The sequence below is a fragment of the Dioscorea cayenensis genome, chromosome 19 (genome assembly GCF_009730915.1).
Source record: "Dioscorea cayenensis subsp. rotundata cultivar TDr96_F1 chromosome 19, TDr96_F1_v2_PseudoChromosome.rev07_lg8_w22 25.fasta, whole genome shotgun sequence".
Lineage (NCBI taxonomy): Eukaryota > Viridiplantae > Streptophyta > Magnoliopsida > Dioscoreales > Dioscoreaceae > Dioscorea > Dioscorea cayenensis.
The window spans coordinates 13,988,630-14,005,669 of NC_052489.1; the positions used below are offsets into that span (position 1 = coordinate 13,988,630).

General features: G+C 34.6%; 2 protein-coding genes across 5 annotated transcripts; one reads left to right on the forward strand and one right to left on the reverse strand.

Moving 5' to 3' along the window:
• Positions 1–238: 238 nt before the first annotated feature.
• LOC120284071 (binding partner of ACD11 1-like) lies at positions 239–3,906 on the reverse strand. Its single transcript, XM_039290888.1, has 3 exons — positions 3,834–3,906; positions 1,024–1,178; positions 239–700 (listed from the first exon to the last, which is right to left on the reverse strand). Exons 1-3 carry the CDS (start codon positions 3,904–3,906, stop codon positions 239–241), a joined length of 690 nt encoding a protein of 229 aa, XP_039146822.1.
• Positions 3,790–14,749, forward strand: LOC120250050. Of its 4 annotated transcripts, none has more exons than XM_039258798.1 (10): positions 3,790–4,239; positions 4,656–4,736; positions 4,871–5,323; positions 7,063–7,198; positions 7,366–7,528; positions 8,362–8,490; positions 8,876–9,070; positions 13,911–14,033; positions 14,184–14,326; positions 14,449–14,749. In XM_039258798.1, the coding sequence occupies exons 1-9, from the start codon at positions 4,041–4,043 to the stop codon at positions 14,286–14,288; spliced, it is 1,584 nt and encodes a 527-aa protein (XP_039114732.1). In that variant the 5' UTR covers positions 3,790–4,040; the 3' UTR covers positions 14,289–14,326; positions 14,449–14,749. The 4 variants fall into 4 exon arrangements, 3 of the variants coding, with proteins under 3 accessions (XP_039114732.1, XP_039114733.1, XP_039114731.1); XM_039258799.1 differs by lacking the exon at positions 14,449–14,749 and having other exon boundaries at positions 4,871–5,038; positions 5,120–5,323; positions 14,184–14,440; XR_005532931.1 differs by lacking the exons at positions 14,184–14,326; positions 14,449–14,749 and adding an exon at positions 10,335–10,454.
• The last annotated feature ends 2,291 nt before the right edge of the window (positions 14,750–17,040 follow it).

A 17,040-nucleotide genomic window follows, 5' to 3' on the forward strand; every position in this document is an offset into this window, starting at 1 on the left:
AGCCTAGAATGGCTGGTCAAATTATGCTTGTTAGGAGACACTGTCCAGTTCAAATGAGACGCAACAAACTATATACGAGAGAACAAGTGAAATTTATTGCCAGAAGTCAGCAAACAGACATACATCAGGGACCATCCACAATAGTAAAGGAATGGCAAAGGCTTTTGCAACAAATCTACAATGATATAATGACTCACAATGAAAAGAATAGCTATATAGCACATCAATGAAAGAATGTCTAGATTTCAGATAATAATATGATAACATGGTTACTCTTCTCAACATGATAAGAAACCGGGACAGTCGGAGAATCATCCAGTGATGTCTCATCAAAGTGCAGCTGAGCATTCTCGCTCACCATCCCCGTCCTCTCCCTACTGCTATTCTCTTGCTTCTCCTCTTCAGCTTTGTCCACCTTGTCTTGAGTCATGACACTCAGATCACTAGCTGCCTTCACAACCTTATTGAATGCACTTGAGAGCCATGAAGCCCCTGTTGAAACATATTGATTGCTCATGAGTGTAGATCCTGCACTGGTAGCTGTCTGCTCAGTGGCTGTAATGGCCAATTTGGTGATCTCAGTGACCTGGAATCGTTTGTCCACTTCCTTTAACTTCCCAGTGATCAATGAAGTGCCCATGCTAATCTTTTCACTAAGGCCAATCTTGCTGTCCAGGGATGCCACTGATGGTTGGAGAAGCTAGCAATTCAATTCTGAATTGAAGAGAAGCTGAAGATGGACTCAAGCCTTGTTAGTTTGGTTTGAATTTTGGGTCAGTCAAAGTAGTTATGAGTGGAGAGGATAAGCATGCTTTATTTTCTCTGACAAAACAATGTGTATATTGCTATGAACTTTGGAGTTTTTGTTCTTATCTGTTTAGTTTCTTTTATTTGTATGTAAGTGATTGAAATGAATTTGTGTGTGTGTATTTTCTCTTCAACAAAAAAGAAAAACATTTTTCCATGTGTGTTCTTTGGAGAGTGTGAGTGTGATATTCTCTTTGTGTGGAGGCTTTGAGCCACTGTAGCTGAGGCACTTGATGTAAGATGGTGCTGCTCGTCAAAGGACTTTACCTTGTTGAGAGCATCCTTTCCGAGAACATATCCCATGGCAAGCATACTTCTCACAATATCCTCAATCTTCTTGACAGCAGAACCAGCGGACAGGATGTTCCTTTCTTTTATGCAATAAGATAGGAAATTATCATGTTGCCACAAAAAAAATGAAGGAAGAGTAAAAAGAGAAGAAGGAAAAAAAAAAATGAAAAGGTGAGTTAAAAAAAGGAGAAAAAATGAAGGATGAGTGAAAAAAAAGAGAAGTGGAAAAAATGAAGGGTAAAAAAAAAGATAAAAATGAGGGATGACAAAAAAAAAGAATAGATAAAAATGAGAAAAAAAAAAGAGGGAAAAAAATGAAGGAAGATAAAAAAGAGAAGATATGGAGGATAGATAAAAAAAATGAATGATGGATGAATTTACTGGGGAGTATTTTGGTAATTTTCTTTGCAGGGTCTCCTCTAGGAAAAATCCTATGAAATTTCTCTCATGCCACCTTGAAGTCTTGGCTTTTTTGGGATAACGAGAAATTTTCATAAATTTCTCTCATTCCACCTTAAGTCTTGATTTTCTTGGGGTAATGAGAAATTTTCATAAATTTCTCTCATTGCACCTGAAAGTCTTGACTTTCTTGGGTAACAAAAAATTTTCATAAAATTCTCTAATTCCACATTGAAGTCTTGACTTTCTTGGGGTAACGAAAAATTTTCATAAAATTCTCTAATTCCACCTTGAATTCTTGACTTTCTTGGAGTAACGAGAAATTTTCCTAAAATTCTCTCATTCCACCTTGAAGTCTTGACTTTCTTGGGATAATGAGAAATTTTCATAAATCCCCTTGAAGTCTTAACAAAGAATTTTTTTTAAAAGGACCACACTGAAATCCTCTCTGAACTCACGTTGAGGTTTTTTGACACTCGTTGGAGTGAAAAGAGGTGAAGTGAAAAGTGAAAAAAAATCCTTTCTTGAAATGAAAGGAAGAGAAAAAAAATGAAAATTTCTCAAAAAAAAAAAATGAAAATTTTCATGAAAAGAAAAAAAGTCTCTCGTCAACACTCATTGAAAAAGTTGAGTTGGCAAAGATTTTCCTGAAGACCATTATGAGGTCTCTTTCGAAAAAAAAATGCATTAGAGAACTCAATTGGTGATTTAACTAACGGAAATCAAGTTCATAATTACAGCTTGAGATCCATTTTAAAAGCAAGTCAAAATTATCAAGTTAATGACCTAATCATGTCGAAGGTCATGACTTAAAGATGTAATGGTCAAGGCTCAAAATCATCTTAGAGTCAAGACCTAAATGTCTCATGTAAATGACAAATGCAACTCTGAAGTTTTAAGGCACCAAGAAGTCAAAGACTTGAGAAGTTTCACAAGTCCAAGAGCTGGAGATTTTTAAGCACAAAAGGCCAAAGTCTTCAGCGATAAAAGAAGCAAAAATGACCAAGTATGCAACTCGTAAATGTAGAGTGGCCGCAGCTTAAGAACTAAGCGATGTGTTAAGACACAAACCCACATAAAGGAAAGAAGAAATCGAGGAGGCCCACATTCACGGAGCTAAAAGGATTTTCCGACGTACTCTCAGTAAAGGAGCTAAGAGAACCGACCAGAAAAGTAAGTTTGAAGAACATGATAAAAATGGCTCTCTTTAAAAAAATAAAACTCTCTTGTCAAGCTCTCTTAGAGAATAGCTCTCTTACTTTTGTATTCTCGCTCATAATCATATGTTCACATGTTCTTTGAAATTAATAAAAAAAAATTTATGTTAGCTCAATTGTTTCTCATTCATACAATTGGAGGTTCCCATAACATTGTCTGGGGTAATTCATATTAGGGGCTTACCCTTAATAGATGTCATGAACCTGCAATCATCTGAAATATAAAACTGATAAAAATTTGATTTGTGATCCATGCTTTTTAACGGATCAATCCTAATTAAAGATCGGGTGGAAAGAAAGGAGTCCACAAAGTTTTTTATGAGTTATAGTAGATAATATGTGTATAAAAAAATTAATATTTATGTTATATCCCAACTATTCAATAGCGTTAAGTGATGTAAATATTGATAATTGCATTGGAATGTTATTTAAACTAGAAATATTACAACTGCAGGTCTGCAACTAAGAAGTATTGAGAATATCTTTAGAAAGTATTTCTGCTAATGACAACATTAGAACAAGATACTTTATAAAAAAAAAAATTGGAATTGTCATAAAAGGAATAAAACTTTTAGAGATATATATTAGTAAATTTAACCTAATTTTAGCAGCTTCTTATGTGTTCTAAATTTATGCTGAATAAAGTACGGGGAATCTTATAAAACATAGATCTCTTTTAATTAATTAATAGATCTCTTTTAATTAATTAATTTTTTAAATTTAAATTTAAAATAATTTATTTGACCACTATTACCATAAAGTGATTATCATTTCCCTCTCAACACAAAAATAGAGCTTCATCTATATTTAAAAAAAAAAAAAATTCTTGCTTGGGCCAAAGTATAACAATATTTTTTCGAATGAATGAGATGGAGTTCAACTGACGTTAGTTTGAAATTTGAATTAAACCCGATTCCAAATTTAATTGAAAAAGAAATCCAGATGGGGAGGAAACAGTAGTAATATCCATTCCTAATGGCATACAGCTCAAGGGCCACGCCCCACGTGGCAGCTTTGAGTCACCCAACATATAGGGGGTCGAGATCGCCAAAGAGGACACACGGCACACGTGCAATGTTTAGTGTGCGTCTGTTTTCCAAATGCAGGAATCCCAGGTACCAGTACCCACTTCCCCACCACCCGCGCGTGCGGCGCCGACGCACACGTGCCAGCCGGTGACCACACGCTTCATTCGGGGTCCACGCCCATGCGACTCGGTACCCGGCGTTGCACGTCGTCGTCGTTGTGGTTTACTGATACCTTTCTTGGATTTCGCTGGAGGTGAAATAAGATAGTCTGGTAGTTCTTGAAATCGGAAAGGAGGAGATGGGGACTTGCGTCTCTAGGCCGGAGGGGTGCGTGCGAGTGCGGCGGAAGAGCGGCGATGGGCCACGGAAGCGGAGGAGAAGGATGGGGATCAGGAGGAGGGTGTCATCTTCTCGGAAGTCTATGGAGACGATCGACGAGATTCCCGGAGAGGAACGTGGTGATGATCAGCCGGTGTATTCTAATCCTACATTTCAAGGTTGTGAGTTTTGTTGGTTTTTTTTTTTAATTTTTATTTGTTTGTGTTGTTTGTTTGATCGTATATAGTGTTTAGTGGGGATTTTTAGATCTGGAGTATGCTAAATTAGATGATAGCTGCAATGTGACGCTTGATTGTGGACTTCGGGTGCTAGATTATTTATTTGGCAACAAAAAATTTTCTGCTTTGAGATGCTTTTGGAGGAAATCAGAGGCTTTTCTTTGTCCTAAGTCTGGAATATAAAACAATAAATGAATTTTGTTGACATTACTGTCTTTTTGGCCACCATATTCTCTTCTGAACTGCTTTGTAGTTTACTTCATTCCATGCTGGTGTCTATTCTGTGTGCCATTTTGCTACTGATTACTGACTTCTCTTTTATAGTTTTACTTATTTGACTGTGACTTACCTATCAGGTAGTCTTGAGGAGGCTTGGTTTGACACAATAGCTATAATGGAGTCAGACTGTGATGATGATTTTCTGAGCGTTCAGGAAGGTATGTGATGCTGAGGCGTTTGTGTTCAAATTGGATGGTTGCATTAGGTGATAAACTGATCATATTGTTAGATTCAGGTGTAAGAGAACTTTTTAGAATTTGAGGTTTGTGCATCCTGTCAAAATTTTCAACAGATGTGCTGTCTTTAAATGGGTTGGAAGGTGCACCTACGTTGAGTTTGCAATCTCTCAAAGAACGTCACTGTGGAGAACTTCATTCTAATGTGCCCCTTGCCACTTCCACTGAGCAAAAGCAGAGGAGTTCAAAACTAGGAGACCAGTCAACAGGGACCTCTGTGAATGGTGTGAATTTTCAATCTGATGTTAATTTCAATGGCGCAAAGCCTTTTGTGAGCCATGATGATATATCCAGCCAACCTGTAGATGAAGGTCTTGGCACTGGAGGAGGAATATTAGACAACTGTGGCATTTTGCCAAACAATTGCTTGCCCTGTCTTGCTCCTACTGCTCTGACTATTGAAAAGAGAAGATCACCAAGTTCCAGCCCACCAAACTCAAAGAAAAAGGCACCACTGAAGATTTCTTTCAAGTGGAGATCTGGGGAAGGTCATAATGCTGCTGCACTATGTAAGTAATTTTTTTTTTCAACCATTCATATGCATTGATTTCCAGCTCAAAATAAATTTGGGTAATCATCTTTTCTTAATGTGCTCCTCGATCATGATATCTCTTCATCAAAGTTAGTTTTGTTTGTCTATGGCTACACAACAATTATCTTAGACAAGTTAATCATGAATATCATCTTAATCCAATACATTTGATTTGTATGCATTTGTTCTATGCCCCCTGAATCATTCAATATTTCGCATATAAGGGAGATGTATTTTTAAAATTTGTCTCTTAGGATCTCTCAAGAATTAGCCTGGTTTTGAATTGTCTTTGCTGCATGCATTTAGAGTTAGTCCTTATCCAAGCATTTTCTTTGCTTAAAAAATTCATGACCATACTATTATGAAGAGGGTGGATATGTTTATCTCAACTTTGACATCTCATTAGAGAACATGCCAAGATGTCTGGAGTGTTTGTTTGAGTCCATTCATTGTATTGAGTATCACATTAGGATGCCTAAATGACATGAAATAAATCAACTGCGAATATGGTATATGGATATTTTCTTATCAAAATAAAAATGACTTTGTTGCATCAATGTATCCAGTTGTAGATAAGTCTGCATTAATGGTTGTTTGGAAAGGACTAATACAGTTCAAATGCTTCTTGTTTCTTGTGCTGATTACTTTAGATGGATGGTTAGGTTAATAAAGACACATGCTCTAGTGTTAGAGTTACTAGAACAAGTGGGGTATCTCTCGTGCTTATCACATGCTTGATATTTATACAAGAGATCAAAGCTTACTAGATATAATTTGATAGTGTTTTCTATTTTAGATTGCTGGCTAATAAAAAGGTATAAGTAGTAACATATACATCCTAAATAGGAATGTTGAGGTTGATCAAACCTAGAAATGGTATGGTGACAATCAGTTTGATTGAACACCATATTGGATCAATGTTTCATAGAAATATTGATAAAAGTAATTTCTGAATTACTTCTAAAAATATTTATCTAATTGATCCAATTGCAAAAGATGATAGCAATTGCATTGGAAGAAAAAGTGGTGTTTAGTATTCGTAGACTTCCTATGGGGTAGGTTTTCTTGGTCTGTCACTTCCAGGATGCAATATCACCTATGCTCATAAGAGGCTATCTATCTATGCTCCATGTACCAAATGTGGTAGTTTATATGGAACTGTTTAGTGAATCTAATAGGTTCCTTATTAAGCATGTTGAACTTTATGGGTTTTTTTCCTTTTGCTTCAAGAAACTCAGATGTTCAGAAAAACTATTCTACTTGCCATAGCAAATAGTGAGGAAGAGTTTAGAAGGTCATAAATGCAGAATTTTGAGGTAGTACACATGCTTACATGAATGAATGCAACATAAAAGAACAGGCACATTGCAAAAGACCTGCTAGTTCTGAAAGCAATCCCTTCAAATGTGAAATCTAGCTTACGACTCAAGTGCATGTTATCTCGTATGTCATTTCAATGTTCAAGTACAGTTCACGGAGTCTTATTGACTTTCGATCTCTAGATGAAATATCAAGTTAGAGGCATCAGAAAACACCAAGGATTCATATTAAACTTGTGTAATTTTGACCAGTTAATAAATAAAACTGGTGCTTGTGCTTAGATTCTTTTTGTATGAGCAATTAATTATATGAGATTTTCCAATTTGATGTTTATAATAAGCTGAATTCTAACTAATTTAATTTGTCTGATTTAATATGTTAACCTTTGCATCTCAGTTTCTGCTAAGGGCTTTATTGAAAGACCACTAGCAGGGTCTCAAGTACCATTCTGCCCAGCTGAGAAGAATATGTTGAATTGTTGGTCAAAAATTGAACCATGTACATTTCGGGTTAGAGGAGAAAATTACTTCAGGTCAGTATGACCTCCAATTTATCAACTCTTTATACTTTTCATGTAGTTAACAGAGACAAGTATTCTTCAACTATAGAAAATTATATTGAATGCTTTGTTGGTAAATACTAAATATACACTTGATGAGCTGACTACTTCATTCTCTCTGGATTTGGATTTCGTTTCAGGGATAAGAAGAAAGATTATGCTCTTAATTATGCAGCATATTATCCCTTTGGTGTTGATGTCTACTTATCCCAACGGAAAATTGATCACATTGCTCGATTTGTAGAACTTCCAACAGTAGATTCATCCTGCAAGTTACCACCCCTCCTTGTTGTTAATGTCCAGGTGTGGGTTTTTCTGGCTGTTCATATTTGCAATTGGACGTACATTGTATAATGACTTTTTACATAGTTAAAATGCCTAATTATAGTGGCATAAATTTATAGCATCTTATAGAGAACTCCTTACTTTCCAGGATTTGTGAACAATGAGTGACGGACCTGAGAATGGCCAAACTTGATCATTTAAATTTTAATGTGATACTTTAATAAGAAAGTGCTATTTTATTTAGTACACATACCTGACCCTTTATCTCTACGAGGATCATGTGAGAGCAAACATGTAGCATGAAGTTCAAAAATTTAGTGAGCAAACTGGACACTTTAATGGGTCTTTTTATGTTAAGGAGAGATTCAGTGAATAAATTAACTCAGTGAAAACTCTTGGATAGGTGTGGAAGTAGGATATGAATAACAACATTGTAATTTGTCAAAATTTTTGTTGAGGCTGTGGATGGTTGCGTTTATATGCTAGCCATCCTACAGATTTAACTGTGAATTGTAGGTTTGGGTGTAACATTTCTTGGAAAGTGGTCTCTTAACTTTTCTCATGATTGCTGTAATAATTTTTATTGAGTAATTAATATACCTGGTCTGTTTAAAATCACTATAACAAATTTCTCGTATGTGGATATGTTTTGGTATAAAGCGAAAGGCATTTCCCTTGTTATTTCATTATATTTGAAAGTCACATCCATGAGAGAATGATTTCCTTATTTTTCAGCATCTGTTATGCTAGTGACATATAAAAGTTACAAACTTTTCATGAATTTAACAGAGTTGTTTCAAGCTATCTTTTCAAACTATTCTCTAATGGAAATTTCATGTAACTTTTCCCAGGTTCCACTGTATCCTCCAACAATCTTTCAGAGTGAAACTGATGGAGAAGGAATGAGCTTTGTGTTATATTTTAAGCTCTCAGAAAGCTATTTGAAAGAACTTCCATTGAATTTCCAAGAAAATATCAGAGTAAGATGGGTTTATTTTGAGTATTACTTCTTGTTTTACCTCATTTGCTGCTTTTTTCTCAAGTGATTAGATTTATTTGACAATTTTCTTATGTAATAATATTAGCTCAGATTGAGGATAGTTGGTTTTCACACACACGCGCACACACACACACACACACACACACACACACACACAACACAACACAACACGCACAAATGCAAGATAATGAAATGCTGTTCAAACTCCTCAAAGGCTTTGGTAAAAGCTAGAGTTTTGTGTATAAATTAATGTTCAAACTGGGAATCCTTTTGTTTTGCCTAATTGCCATTTGGTGGAAACATGTTTTTCTTCCTTTACATTGTTTATCTTCTCTGATTATATATTATCTTATATTTATGAATAGAGGTTGATTGATGATGAAGTCGAAAGGGTTAAAGGCTTTCCTATGGATGCAATTGTACCTTTCCGAGAAAGGCTAAAGATATTAGGCCGAGTGGTGAATGTGGATGAACTTCCTCTAAATGCAGCAGAGAGGAAGCTTATGCATGCATACAATGAAAAGCCTGTTCTTTCTCGTCCCCAGCATGAGTTCTACTTGGTATGTTCTCTTCTGCCATTCAAATCTTGTAACCTTTATATGTTTGCTAAAAACAGTTGCCTAATTAGAGCCAAGTAGTGAGGCAGGTAGAAATTTAGAGGAAAGCAATACAATATTTATTCTGGGCAACTTGAGCTAAGCCTGAGCATACTTGCTTCCTGAGTTCAGCTCAAGTAAATTTTGCGTAATTCTGGCTTAGTTTGAATTATTTAGGATCAATCAAGAGCCTAGTTTTCTGGGACTTAGTTTAATTATTGCAAGAAACTCATTAATGGAATTTATACCTTGCTAAACTATATAGGCACAACCAACAAGAACTAAATCTTGTTTGGAATCATATTTTTTGCTTGTTTAATATGTGCTGCATCATTAAATGCATTCCTGTGTCATTCAAGCACTAGAATTGTCTAATCTATTATAGAATCAGAGGCAGATGAATGTTATAGTAAAGCAATAACTACTGTTAATTCACAAAAAAGAATCATAACCATGCTCTCTGATGGCATAATCACCACAGCTCTTGCTGATTAGTCTTCTCTGTACCGGTAGTAACTCCTGTTTACAATTTACTTTACCTGACAAAGTTACGAATGCTGCCAGCAAAACTATCAGACCATCTGTTCCTCCATCGTCCCATTGCTTTTAGTCTACATGAGAATATCAATAACTGGTAGTATCTTTATTCAATGATCATTATAGATACATTGGGCCATGAGATATATGCCATTCAAATTTTAAATTGATGGTCCAATGTCAATATGAAGGCAAGTGTTTTGTGTATCTTTTCCTAAAAATTCTTTAGCCTTTCATTTTCACTTTGGCAGAGATTTATAGAATCCCTTGTGATAAAAGCACATTTAGGAATGCAGGATTGTGAGCAACACTCATGAAATATGCAAAACTTTTATGCTGCACAATTTTAAATGGTTGTTGGTCAAGGATTACCTTATATAAAAGGGCTATGTGTGTTCCTTTGGATCAAATTTCCAAAACAAAAAAGGAGTTAGTGCTCTCTCTACCTTGGGTTTTTGTTTCATCTAAGGTACTTTGATCTTTTTCACGTTGTAGGGTAACTCTTCTCTTATTTGTCTCAAACTGCTTTTGTAATATTTACTTAATTATGCATAACCTTTTCCACATATGTTGCACTTGACCCTAATTCAACTTTACTATCACCATTTAATCTTGTAAAATGCTCCCATGTCCTTGATGCTGATTTTTGAATATTTTCTTTTCTAATCAACCTTACTTTTGTCATCAATAGTGGCCTGGAAGTATTTGTGTCACTAGTCCATTTATGATGTGAACGTGGATGGGGACTTTCATCAAAGTTTGCCAGCAACAAGTTACAGAAGAAAGAAAACTGAGAAAATGTATAACTTGGGTAAGCAGTTTGAAAAATTATATGGTTAAACCAAACGTTTTAGATGTGAAAAGGCGAAACTGTTGTGAGCAGCAGCACTAATTACTGCACAACTTATGTTTGTTGATGAATAAAACAGGCCTTAACAAAATGGTACTTAATGGAATGCTAACAGGTAACCTATTTTGATTATTTAGTTTTATTGAAGGGCATCATTTACATACTTTGAATTATCCACTACTGATAAAAGTTGTAGAAAAGATAGGGAGGCATGGCCTAAACAAGAATACTAAATATTTAATGAAAATGTAGCTAACGTGTGAAGATCAAGATAAGATGGAGGAGCACACGGTTAATTTTAAATAAATAGCTCCTATACAGCTTCTCCCATTGATCTCTCTGATGTGATTGTCTTGCGTAAAGTAATTATGGCTTGAAAAATTCTGACAGAAATCAAAATCAAATGATTCTGCAACAGAATCATTTGATTTTGATTTCTGTCAGAAGAAAAAGCTTTGGTATGAGAAACAACGTTTGAAATATGTAGGATTGAATTGCATATGGCCCCTCATGGCAGCATGTGTTGTTTATCTATTGGTATTTGTAAAACTGAGAGCGTTCTGGACTAATGTTTTTGGGGAACTTAGAAGATTCAGAGGTTTGCAATTGAACATGCTAAATCAATTCAGTGCAGTAGGTACAAGGAAGAAATTTGCACAGCTGAATGGATGGCGATGAGTTAGAATATTGGTAACAACTTGCTTGATGGTTTTGAGTGGTAATAGCCATAATCCAGTGTTGATGAATATGGATGAAAATCTCTTCCCACTCTTTGAGTACCTAGGAGTTCCAAAAAAGTGTAATACAGATAAACTAAAGAATTCTCAACTTCAAGTTTTCAGTCATGATTGCGTGATGTTTATAAGTTAATCAACAAGTCCATGCAGTGTCATTGAGTGCTAAAAATATTTAGCAGATATCTCATTCACTAAGAAACAAAAATTTGTCTTATCCAATTGAACTACCAAGGATTTAATTACTGATTGAGAATATAGTTTATTTTGTCCATGGGTATGGAATAGAAGGTATTGTGCAAGATAAGATTGAGGTCATTATTCTAGTCTTTGAAATGAGTGTCGAAACAAATACAAAACAAATTGATTCATTCTGAGAGTGTATAGATTGAAGCTACGGATAAACATAAAAGAATCAATATTTGGCACTCATCAACAATGTAAATTGATCAATAGTGAAAAAAATGCAGTATTTGGTAGTTGAATGGAATATCTTGTTAAAGGAGAAGTTGATGCAGTCAGCTGGATGTCGGAGTTTTTAGGCAATGTAGAGTAACTTTAACTTCATAGTCTGTTTATGTCTTACTTTAGATAATAATTTACAAATAACCACAACTAGTGTAGCAGATGGACTTTCACTGTGCAAGTCTTAACAGGAATACACTCATAATAACTGCTTCTGAATCTGATAGAGTTGTAAAGCCAACTGACCGATAAATGAGAGTGTGGCGTCTTCTAGATATATCAACACATTTCAAACATTGCTAATTGATCGTGCAATCTGGATTTTTGGGAATTAAAATTAGGACGTGGATTACAGATTATCTAAAAAAGAACTCAATGTTAAATTGGACTTATTTTATCTTGAGGTGATGTAATTTGCTAAAGCAGAAACTGAATTAAAAGGCAATAATCTTTCAGCTAAGAAACTCTGTAGGTCATCTTCTATCTCACATCCTCTAAAAAGGATATTTATCGAGGAAGAAGAGGTGTTTGGGATCCATGTAATAATTTTGTAACTTTTGTGTTCCCAATCTCCAATATGAGTCTTGTAATTGGCATTAGGTCCTGTTATTCTAAAGCTTGTGTGTTCACCAACAATACTTAAGTTGCAACCTACAATGAAGTTTTTGATGCCCTGAGCCCAATAGTTATAGTTGGATTCTTGGAATGTGTTAAGCTACATCTGGAGATCTATGTTATATTTTTGTTTCCATAGCATAAGCTTTAGGAGGTCAATATCTAACTAAATTTGGGTTTACATATGAATATCCTGCCTTAAGATTTGCATATCGGCAGGTCACAAACACAGGTAGGTGTTTGAGTTACTTTTGTTATGTACGCGAGATGACAAGGGAATTACCTCATTGATCTGTGTTATGGTTGCAAAAGAACAAGGACTGTGAGATTGTGGGGTAGATTGTTCCGGTGAAAATGATCATGCGAGGATAATCCGGTGCTGTTCTAAGGGGGATCAACCCTCATCATAGGGAATTTAAATTGGAAAAGCTTATATGATCTTATTATTAGCAGAGATCAAGTGGAAATGGCAAATCTTGCACCTTGGTTTGGTTATGACAGCGGAGATCATGACCTATTGTTTTGTTGTTGGTTGGATATTTGGATCATGCAGAGGGTTTTTTCGAAGTTTGATGCTCCCTTTTAGGTGTTCATATTGGAATGCAATTTTTACTAAATGGTACTTGAAAATGTGTCACTAAAATTTGAAAAGGAGAGGGAGAAGTAGAAGAGATTGCTGAGGAATGTAGCTGTATTCTCTTATTGAATGCTTGGTCCACAATTTTGTACTACATTTATAGATCTTGACATTGGCTATTATGGAAATGTAGATATATATATATATATATATATATATTATGGAAATTTATATTACCTGCTGGACATATGATATTCCAATGATTATGATTCACAAAGCATGATGACTGGGGGTGTAAACAGATGAGTCTTGATCGGGTTGGGTCCAACCCAAGCTCAGTTAGAAATTGGTTAATTCGAGTTCAGCTCCAAATTAGCTTGAATGTAACATGTTTGTCCAAGTTCAGCTTAATTTTACTTCCAGAATCAATATTAAAATGAAGTCAATTTTAAGTTTTAGATCTTGGATCTGGCTTGAAAGCTCAATATTAAATTGTTGTATGCAATAGACAATAAATTTGTATAATATTTAAATAAATAAAATTAAAATTTATAGTTAGGGTTATATCGGCGCATATGATCCTTGTCTTTCTGTTCATATAATAAAATGTTTATTTAATATGTAATATTATATCAATATATCATAATATTATTATAATATATGTTGTTTTTAGATGTCTAGCTAAGCTTGATCAACCTTGTCTTGGTTTGAGCTCAGCTCAAATTTAGTTTTGAGACCTAGTAACATGCTTGAGCTTTGCCTAAAGGTTAAAAATTTCAATGGGAGCTGAAGCTTTTATCCAGCGGAACATATCCTTAGGCTGTTAGATTGAAGCAGGTATGCTTGGGTGTTTTAGTGAAAAATGTTTGTAGGGGATGTAAGATCCATGATAAACTTCATCTAAATGCTTAGTGTTTTTTGTATGACAGAGCAACCTTAGATTCAATTTGGGAAATTTTAGTTGTCTTCAAATTTATTGGGTTGGTTGTGATTCATAACTTACTATAACATCTGCTTGTTTTGCAGGGAGAGAATTATTTGGAGATTGATTTGGATATGCACAGATTTAGTTATATATCAAGAAAAGGGTTTGATGCATTTCTAGACAGGTTGAAGCTTTGTGTCTTAGATATCGGCTTGACAATTCAGGTAATCACTACCTGATTTTTGCCTTCATTTTTTCTATCATTTTCCTTTTCATTCTTTCTCTGAAAATATTTTACTTGAGCCTCTCTATATTAGTGTGTGGGTGATGCATTTTCTTGCCTATTTTTACATGCCACAAATTCTTTATTGCAGGGAAATAAACCGGAAGATCTACCAGAGCAGATCCTCTGTTGTCTGCGTTTGAATGGGATCAACTTCATTGAGTACCATCAACTTGCGGTTCATTCTTTGAGTTGAGAGATGACATCCTAGTTCCAAAATTGCGTAGCTTTTTGGTAATTAATCTCTATCAGTGATCCCATGGTTCTGTCTAGGGATTTCACTGGATCCCAACATCTCAACATAGTTCTCTTTCTTTCTTGGCATAATGTATGTATTTTGTTTTAATTTATCACAGTATGCTATGAAGAAAACCCAGCAAAGACCAAGAACGAAGAACAAGAACAAAGTGAAATTAGAGACAAGAAGGAAAACTCAATCGAAACTCACATAACCCTTTCAGATTTTGTTGTTGGCTCTTATAGTTATATAGAACGAACCAACGGTTGGGATTACAACATAACGTCTCACAACAGATCTTACAACCACTAGGCCTGTCAATTTGGGTTGGCGGGGTGGGCCGGCCCGCGGCCTGCCATTTTGGCGGGCTAGCAAAATGCCAGCCCAATCCGACCCACTTTGGGTTACGGGCTAAACGGGCCAACCCATTAAAAATATAAAAAAATAAAATATATATATTATATTTTATAGTTTTTACTTAACCTGTTAATACATTTTACATGTAACAAGGGACATGGCATCTAATGATTCTAATATTAAAAAAAAACTAGAAATAAGATAAAAGTATCCATTACAATTACAATGAAGTTCGTTAAAAATTTAAAATCTTCCCATCAACAATGAAAAAGTTCAATCATAAGATAAAAATCTATTTCATAGTTCTTCAAACTTCCTCTTTTTCTTAAGACATAAAATAATAAAATTCCTTACAAATTTAAAATTCATCAACCATTAAATCATTAACATCTTCCTCTTCTCCATCTCCACCTTCCCTTTTATCTTCATCAATAACTTCAAAAACATTTGATCCCTCACTGGATATAGTTGATTTAATATTTGCTCCATATTCATTATCTACATAAAAAAGCCCAAGTACAAAGATTAGTTAAAAATTAAAGGGAAAATTATTTTTTAGTTCCTGAAAATTTCAAAATATCCCAGATAGACCCTCTGACATTTGAATTTGCCAGACAGCCCATCTTTTTTTTTAACAGCTTATTTTTCAATTCTGACAGTGTACTTTTCAATTAATGCAGCTTACTCTGTTAGTTTATTCTATTTTACAACATGTACTTCCTGCTTAAAAATATATAGTTTCCATTTAACATTGCGTGTTTTCATTTAACCACATATAGCACATTTGCATTTAAAATTTGACTTTTTCGCTTAAAATTATTAGTTTCCGCTTAAAATTTGGTGTTTTCGCTTAACTACACAAGTTTTCACTTAACATATAACACATTTGCGTTTAAAATTTGACTTTTCCACTTAAAATTAGGGTTTTCGCTTAAAATTTGGTATTTTCGCTTAAAAATTGAGAGTCAGCCCAGTTAATATTTGTTACCTTTATGTCAACATCAATCACCTTTATGTCAGAAAGGTCTGAGAAATAACCTATCAGAAAAAGGAAGGATCTTTTGGGAATACTCAAAGTCATGGGGGTTTTTTGTGAATACTTGAACTTTGGATGGACTTTTTGTTCATTTCCAGAAAATTAAATTTAAGATAAACCATTATTTCAAGATTTCAACTAAATGAAAAACTTAAATTAAATAATTTGTAAGTAAATTACCAATGTTATAGCCATACAACCAATTACGGGTGCAAATGAGAGATTGCACTTTTTCAGGAAGGGTACAACTTCTATACTTGGTTAGCACATGAGCACCAATAGAAAAAGCCGATTCAGATGCAACAGTTGTTATTGGAATAGCCAAGACATCACTTGCCATTGATGCAAGGATTGGAAACCTATGCTTATGATTCTTCCAATACTCCAACACATCCAAATCTTCATAATATGAAAATTCAAGCTTTGGCTCCTCCAAATAAAGATACAATTGAGATTTCCCCGCATTTGTAATTGATTGGCTCTCAAATGCTTTAATTTCCTACAATTAACAATTAACATATGTTATCATAAAAAATATAAACAAATTAGAGAAATGAAAAAAAAAGAAAGAAAGAAAGTGTTAGAATACTTACATCAAAGATTCTTTTGCCCTTAGTTTTAATTCCTCCACCACCTTGTGTAGATGTAGGTGCAATGATAGAAGAATTTTGTGCTTGTGAAAGACTTGACTTATTAGCATTAGAATAATGCTCAAAAAGCTTGTATAACTTTGTCTTCACAAGGACACTTTCTCTTGGCATTTAGTATGATCACTCTCAACTTTCCCATAAAAATACTCCAACATCGGCAACTTAATACGTGGGTCAAGAATAGCTTCAAATGCAAGCACCACACTATATTGTTTCCAATATTTATCAAATTTTTCTTTCATCCTTCTACACATATCACTTATCACCACATCTTCACTTAACAAATTTTCTTTTAATAAAACCTCAATCTTCCAAACTTGTAAAAAAATACAAGTTTGATGTAGGATAAGAAGAACCCGAGATCAAGTTGGTAGTATCATAAAATGGCTCCAAGAACTCATATATTTTCTCTCCTCGTTTCCATTCTTCATTTGAAGGGCAATACTTATAATTTCTATCATTTAATTGAAGAGAAGCAAATGCCTTTTTATATTTAATGACACTGTCCAACATCAAATATGTCGAATTCCAACGGGTGGACACATCCAAACGCAAGCCAATACTAGTGTCGATGTTGCCAACTGCCCCCACACATTCTTCAAATTTTTTCATTATGCTCTCTGAACCTTTCACATATTTGATAGATTCTCTAATTTTATGCAAAGTA